The sequence below is a fragment of the Egretta garzetta genome, unplaced genomic scaffold (assembly GCF_000687185.1).
Source record: "Egretta garzetta isolate BGI_Z169 unplaced genomic scaffold, ASM68718v1 scaffold368, whole genome shotgun sequence".
NCBI classification, from domain to species: domain Eukaryota; kingdom Metazoa; phylum Chordata; class Aves; order Pelecaniformes; family Ardeidae; genus Egretta; species Egretta garzetta.
Genome location: NW_009260684.1, coordinates 2,748,639 through 2,755,313, shown reverse-complemented (window position 1 = coordinate 2,755,313; position 6,675 = coordinate 2,748,639). Strand labels below are relative to the sequence as shown.

Here is a 6,675-nt window from a genome sequence, read left to right as displayed (position 1 = left end):
ATAAGCTCCCGGCCCGCCCCTGTGCAGCCTGCTGCTCTGCGTCGTGCACCCCAAGCCACGGCCAGCCGCACGCGTCGGGGTGCTAATGAGGAGAGAGCCGGGCTTGCTGCGCCTTGCACTTAATTGCTGCTGTCTTTTGGCTCTTAATGAAGCTCTGCTGCAGAAGAGGCAGCAGCCTCCCCTCCCCTCCTCTCCCTCGGGCAGCCTGACCCCGCCAGCCTCCCCCCACCAGCCCTGTCACCCGCCCGCCACCAGCCTGGCCCGGCATTCATGGGTGGTGCTGGGGCCCTGGGTGCCCTGCACTGGAGTTGCGAAGCGGGAGAGAGGCAGTAGCAGAGGAGGAGGTTAGCACCGTGCTGAATGTCACCCCTGTCCAGCCATGGTGTTCCCAAACACCAGTATGGCAGCTCAGTCCCAGACGCGGAGGGCTGCAGGATCTCCTGTCTCCCGAGCGGAGTGGACCTGGGGAGCACCAGCAGGGAGGGAGCAGGGTCATGCAGGGGGTCCCCGATCCTGTGAGGGGCCCAACAGCAGCTGGGCACCACCCCAGTGAGCCCTGCTCAGGCTTCCTCAGCCCCCTGGGTGTGTGTCTGGGGGTGCAAGGTGGCTGAACTGGCTGGTGGCTCTGGCTCTGCAAATACGGTGACGGCCATGTGCTCTGCTTCTGTCCCCTGCTGCTTGCACTGTGGCTCAGTCAGACAGCGAGGAGCTGGGGTCTTCCTGTGGTCCAAGGGAGAGGTGTTTGGGGGGTCAGGGAGAGTTCTCCCTGCCGGGCAGGCTGGCCCAGGGCTCAGCTTGCTCCAGCTGCAGGCAACGGGCATCGGCATGGGCAGCCACCGCCGCGGAGGGCAGCACATGTCCCGGCCTGTTCCCTGAGCCATGCCAGCCTCGGCCTGCCCCCTCCCTGGCTGTGCACGGGGCCGTGCAGGAAGGGGTTAATGGCTAGCCCATACCTGCAGTTGCATTTTAAAGATGTGAAATTAAAGCCCGTAATTTATTCTCCCCACACACGAAGGAGCAATTAGTTCTAAACACGGCTTAATCAGTCAGCGCGAGATTGATTTCTGTAGACTTGGATTTGGTGGCTGCTGGCGAGGAGCCAGCCTGGGAGCAATCTCCAAATAAATGAAGTGCAGAGAAGTAAGCCATTACATAATATGATAGATGAGGCTGGAGCTCACTCGCCTCTTCATTAGTATTCCGCTGTATGCCAGCAACGGCACCAAACTTTCTCCCAGGCACCTTGGTTTCTTCCCCCTCCTCGTCCCTCTGCCCCTCCACAGCTCGGCAGGGGCAGGGGGAGCTGCCTGCCTCCCTTTGGCAGCCCCTGCCAAGCCCTGAGCCCACCGGCAGTGCTGGAGCAAGGATCTCTACACCACGGGCTGATGCGTCTCCAGGATGCTCTTCCCTGGGCTCTGTGTCTTGCCTTTCCCCTCTGGACCCTGGGGAAACTGAGGCACAGGGAGGTGGAGTAGTGTCCCATGAGCCACAGAAGATCAGCGGCAAGAGGCAGATGTCCTTGTCCCCTCTCCTCTCCTGGCCAGAGCTTTGACAATGTGGTTCTGATGACCCTTGCTCCCCAGGGTCACCCCAGCCTGTCACCCCATGGGGCAGTGGCAGCCAGGCACGCTTGCGTTGGAACGCAGCCCCTGGTGCAAGCTCCCCACCTCCTCCTGCCTTCTGCAAGGGCATCGCCGCTGCGGCCAGTGAGCAGCTCAGAGCTGCGGCAGCAGGCACGAGCAAGAGGAGCAGAGGATTGCTCCCAGTGGGAAAACCTCTTGAGGTGCTGGATGTGGATGCAGGGAGCCACAAGTGCTCCCCAACCAGCCCTTGTCTGGGCAATGGGGTTTGTAGCTGGGTTTGCAAACACCCTGTGCTGTGGTGCCTGAGCCTCTCGGGCAGGGTGCGTGCCTTCTGTCCTTGCCGCCGGACCCAGCCTGCAGACATGCAGAGACCCAGACCCTCTCTGCCTGGGCCCCTGGCCCTGCTTGCAGGGGGTGACAGGCCTTTTGGGCCACAATCTCACTTACATGGTGCTGGTGTGTTGCTTTGGGCAGTGGCAGTGACAACGCACGCTGCGCCATGCACGCTGCTCCCTCCCCTGTGGAGCTGGTGGGGTGCCTGGTGGTGGGGAGAGCGGGCTGGGACCTCTGCAGAGGCCTGCATGGGCAAGGCTGTGCTGGGAGCATCCTGGTGGGCTCTGCTTGGAGCGTGGGTGGCCAGGGCTGGGAGGGACGGAGAAGACCCGGACCCCTGACTGCCACTGTTTTTGTGCTTCCTCACCTTGTCCCTCCCCAGGCTCCTGCCAGGGAAGAAGAGTCCCCTGAGACCTGGCCCTGCCTGGTGCAAGGCTGGTGCAAGGTCCCCAGGGCACACGTTAAAGACCCCCCGCCCAATTACTGCTATGACAGTAATTGCACTAATGATAGGTAGCTGATAGATGCAGCAAAGGGTCATGACCCATGGGTTCCCGAGGTGAAATGCCCGGTAGTGCCGTGGGAGACACCCGCTGGCTGAGCCCACTGAACCCTGACCCCTCCAGTAGTGTCCTAAGGGATGGAGCCCAGGTCCTCCATGTTGCCCCATGCCCCGCCTCTCCCCAGCCCTGTGGTCACCCCGCTCCTGCCTGGGGTGCTGGAGCCACTGCTGACCATCCCCTCTGCCCTTGCTGTCTCTGCAGAACTCCATTCGGCACAACCTCTCCCTGCACACCCGCTTCATCCGTGTGCAGAACGAGGGCACTGGCAAGAGCTCCTGGTGGATGCTGAACCCCGAGGGCGGCAAGACGGGGAAGACGCCCCGCCGGCGGGCAGTCTCGATGGACAACAACAGCAAGTTCCTGCGGATCAAGGGGAAGGCCAGCAAGAAGAAGCAGCTGCAGGTGACGCAGGAGCGTGGGGAGGACAGCCCTTCCTCCCAGCAAGCCAAGTGGTCGGAGAGCCCCGCGTCCCATGCCAGCGATGAGTACGATGCCTGGGCGGACTTCAGGACGCGGGCCAACTCCACGGCCAGCACGCTGAGCGGGCGCCTCTCGCCCATCATGTCTAACCATGAGCCGGATGAGCTGGAGGAGGATGACGGTACCCCCTCCTCTCCGCTGATGTACCCCAGCCCCTCCAGCACCATGTCTCCTTCCCTCAATGCCCGCTGCTCCGTGGAGCTGCCCCGGCTGACCGACCTGACTGGCACCATCAGCCTGAATGAGAGCCTTGGGGAGAGCATGCTGGACGACCTGCAGGACGGCTATACCATGAGCCCTTCGCAGCAGCTCCCCCCGGCCGCCCTGCGGCAGCGGAGCTCCAGTTTCACCTTCAACTCCAAGTGCTCCACCATGGGGGCTGCCACCAACACCTACTGTGGGACTATCTACAGCCAGCCGGCCATGAGCCTCATGCGCCGCCTGCCCATGCAGACCATCCAGGAGAACAAGCAAGCCACCTTCTCGCCCGTCAGCTCCTACAGGAACGCCTCGCTGCAGGACCTGCTCTCCTCCATCTCCTATGCGCACAAGGAGAGCATGGTCCCGGGGGACCTGCCCCTGCCGCAGGCCAGCCCCATGGTGCCGGCCCGTGGCCACAGACACAACCCACTGCTGTGCGGGAGTGGGGAGCAGGGTTTGTCCTCCTACCCGTCCCACTCAGGCTCTCTCATGAAGAGCAACGCTTTGTACCACCCGTCACCAGCTGGTCACCACCCTGCGGTCAACACCAGTGCCTTAGCTAATCCTGTCAGCCTTATGAGCTTGCCCAGTGACACATGCAGCATGACAGCCATGCCGCACCACGGGCATCTGCATTCCTACGCTAATAACCAAGGGGCACACATGAGCTTGCTGGATTCGCTGCAGGGCCCCTACCCGGGGGCTGTCCACCCCCCCGTGTTGGGCCAAGACAGGTTCCCAGCAGACCTGGACCTGGACATGTTCAATGGGAGCCTGGAGTGCGACGTGGAGTCGATCATCCTGAATGACTTTATGGACAGTGACGAGATGGACTTCAACTTTGACTCGGCTCTCCCGCCACAGAACGGGCTCAATGTGCCCGCGCTGCCTGGGGGTCCGCAGCCCACGAACCAGAGCTGGGTGCCCGGGTGACACCCGCCCCGGGGGGGGGGGCTCACCACTGAGAAGCCACAAGGGGAACATTGAGACTAACTTTTTTTTTTTCCTTTCTCTTCTGCCTTTGTTTGTTAAGATGGGCTAGAGCCATTGGTCTGAGCTTGAGGTTGAACACGAAACACAAACCGTAGGGTCAAATATTGAGATGGGGTAGGGCCCCCAGCCCACATGCGTGCGCGATCGGCTGGGTCCTCCCGTGAGCATCCTCCAGAGGACACAGGGCAGGCGAGCAGGAGAGGCCGCCAGAGCCAGGGAGCAGGAAGGGAAAGCCTTTCCAGACGGTCCCAGTGCCCCGCTGCAGTGGTGCCGGTTTGATTTGTCCTTGGGCTGGGTGACAGAGCGGTGACGGCTGGTGGTGGAACACCCTGCGTGGGCATCCCTTTCTGGAAAGGGACCCTTTTCTCTGAGCCACCTCAGGAAAGGAGCCCTCTGAGTAGAAGTGTCAAGAGCGGGGACCCTGCCCCAGGACAAGGAGAGGCTCGTCACCCCTAAATCCTGGTGGAGATCTGAGCTCTGCCGAGCCCACATGCCCAGGCCGCCTCCACTGTGGGTCTCCTTGCGTGGCTCCAGGCAGGTTTTCTTACTGAGCAGTGAGAAGGGGGGGCTGCTGATGGAGGGAAGGGTGCGCAATCTGCAGCCCTGGGGCCAGCGTCTCGGCAGCCCACGTGCCCACGGGTGGCTGGGAGGGCCAAGGTCACGCCTGCCTGTGGGAAATCTGCGGTAGCCTGCTCGGAGCAGACATGAGCACACTCCTGTGTGTGGTGCACAGCCCCGCATGGGGTGGTTCTGCCGGGAGTGATGTGCTGCTGGCCTGGGTCCCCTGTGCCGGAGGCTCTGGGAGAGCTCACAGCGTCGGGGAGGGGGGCGTATTTATTTGATTTCATGCACTCTTTTGCCATTGAGTTTTAGCATTGGAAGGAAGAAAGGATCGAGCTTAGGGAGAGGAGGAGAGAGGCCGTGGGCAATGCTGAGGGCTGCGCCCCATCACGTGTCTCATCTTGGCTTGGCCATGGCTTTGGGTGTTGGATGATGGGGTGGAAGCCGAGGGGCCGTGATGTGGGTCATCCTTGAGAAGGGGTGTTTGTGTGTGGAGGGGAGGGATGCAGTGGCCAGGCCTCCGGAGGCAGCGCAGCGTGGGGTCCACCCTGCCCCAAACCTCAGTGACCCATGCTGCTTCCCCAGTGTGCAGAGCTCAGGGAGGTGCCACAGGGCTCACGGCCGGGGCTGTGGGGCTGCTGGGGGGTCGCTACTGGCTTCAGGAGTGACTCCAGCCAGCAGCCAGCATGCCTGTCCCCAAGGGCTCACTGCGCATCCCCAGGATGCCAGGGGAGCTGGTCTGGGGAGATGGCAGCAAGAGGGGTCAGCCCTGGTGCACCCATCTGCCAAGGACCGGTGCTCCCTGGGGATGGGGGCCATGGTTCACATGTGTGTCAGGACCCCAAGCCAGCCCCATGCTCTGTGGGACAGGGGTGGGCCAGGGACCCGCTGCCATCCTGCACCGCGGGGATGAGGGGTCCCCGCTGCCGGGCAGCTCAGCCCGCGGTGCAGCAGGGGTTGGAGTGGGGCAGCCAGGGAGGCTGCGGGGCTGGGAGGAGCTGCTGGTCCAGCGGAGGCAGAGGGGCTGGGATGGGGGGCTGTGGAGCTGCTGCTCTGTCCCACAGGGCTCTCTGCACAGCCCCTCATCCTCCTGGGCACTACTGGCTTTCTCTAAACCCCCTGGCCCTGGGTTGCAGCGAGGGTTAGCCCACTGAACCAGCACATTTTCCTGGCCCAGCCATTCCCTTCTTGCTCCAACACCACCTACCCTACCATGGTGTGGGTGCTGGGTCCCACCAAGCCACAGGGGAAGCACGGCTGCTCGGCACCAGGTCAGGGTGGGACCCACGGGTGGGCACCTCCTGCTCCTCTCCCCACCCAGGCACCCATGGCAAAGCGTGACAGAGGAGCCCCACGTGCCACCATTCACCTTTGCCCTGGGCACATGGCAGGCATGGTCTCTGAAGACATTCTTACAGGTTAATTAATTATGTTTACATTATTTGATCATGTACAGAATTTAATATATTCTATTATATATAATCTTTCTTGAATGCTTTTTTAAAAAGGATTATTCTTTGGTCAGCATCATTACCGCATTCGTTTTATACACCACCTCTAGTTTCAGGCATATTTAAAATGGTTGGAAAGTGATTGCAAATGGCTATTTAATACCCGGCACCCCAGCTCTGCACATGGGGTGCGAAGGTCTGCTAGCGAGGAGAGGCAGGGAGGGCAGCAGGGGCTGCCGTGGGAGGAGGGGGGGCTCTGCCCCCCAAGCATGGGAGAAAGGGAAGGAGTCCTGGTTCTTCCAGGTATCCTCTCTCCAGATGCACACCCAGCAGCATGCCCGGCAGGGCTCACCCGCAGTCGGGCATTTGCAGATGGGATGCTGAGGCACAGGGACAGCCCCCAAAACCCCTTTGGTGTTGCAGGTATGGGCTGGCCATCATGGAGGAGGGGAAGCCGCACCAGCAGTAAAAGTCACCCCTTGTCCTGTGCCGTCCCCGCTCCCCCCGCTC

General features: G+C 61.9%; 1 protein-coding gene across 1 annotated transcript in view; it reads left to right on the top strand.

The window, feature by feature from the left end:
- The window catches only part of LOC104132571 (forkhead box protein O3), a 41,985-nt gene extending 37,892 nt beyond the window's left edge, over nucleotides 1-4,093 (top strand). Inside the window, exon 2 of the mRNA XM_035901266.1 lies at nucleotides 2,681-4,093. Coding sequence (XP_035757159.1) covers nucleotides 2,681-4,093 — 1,413 coding nt within the window. The remainder of the gene's footprint in view (nucleotides 1-2,680) is intronic.
- Nucleotides 4,094-6,675: the final 2,582 nt, after the last annotated feature.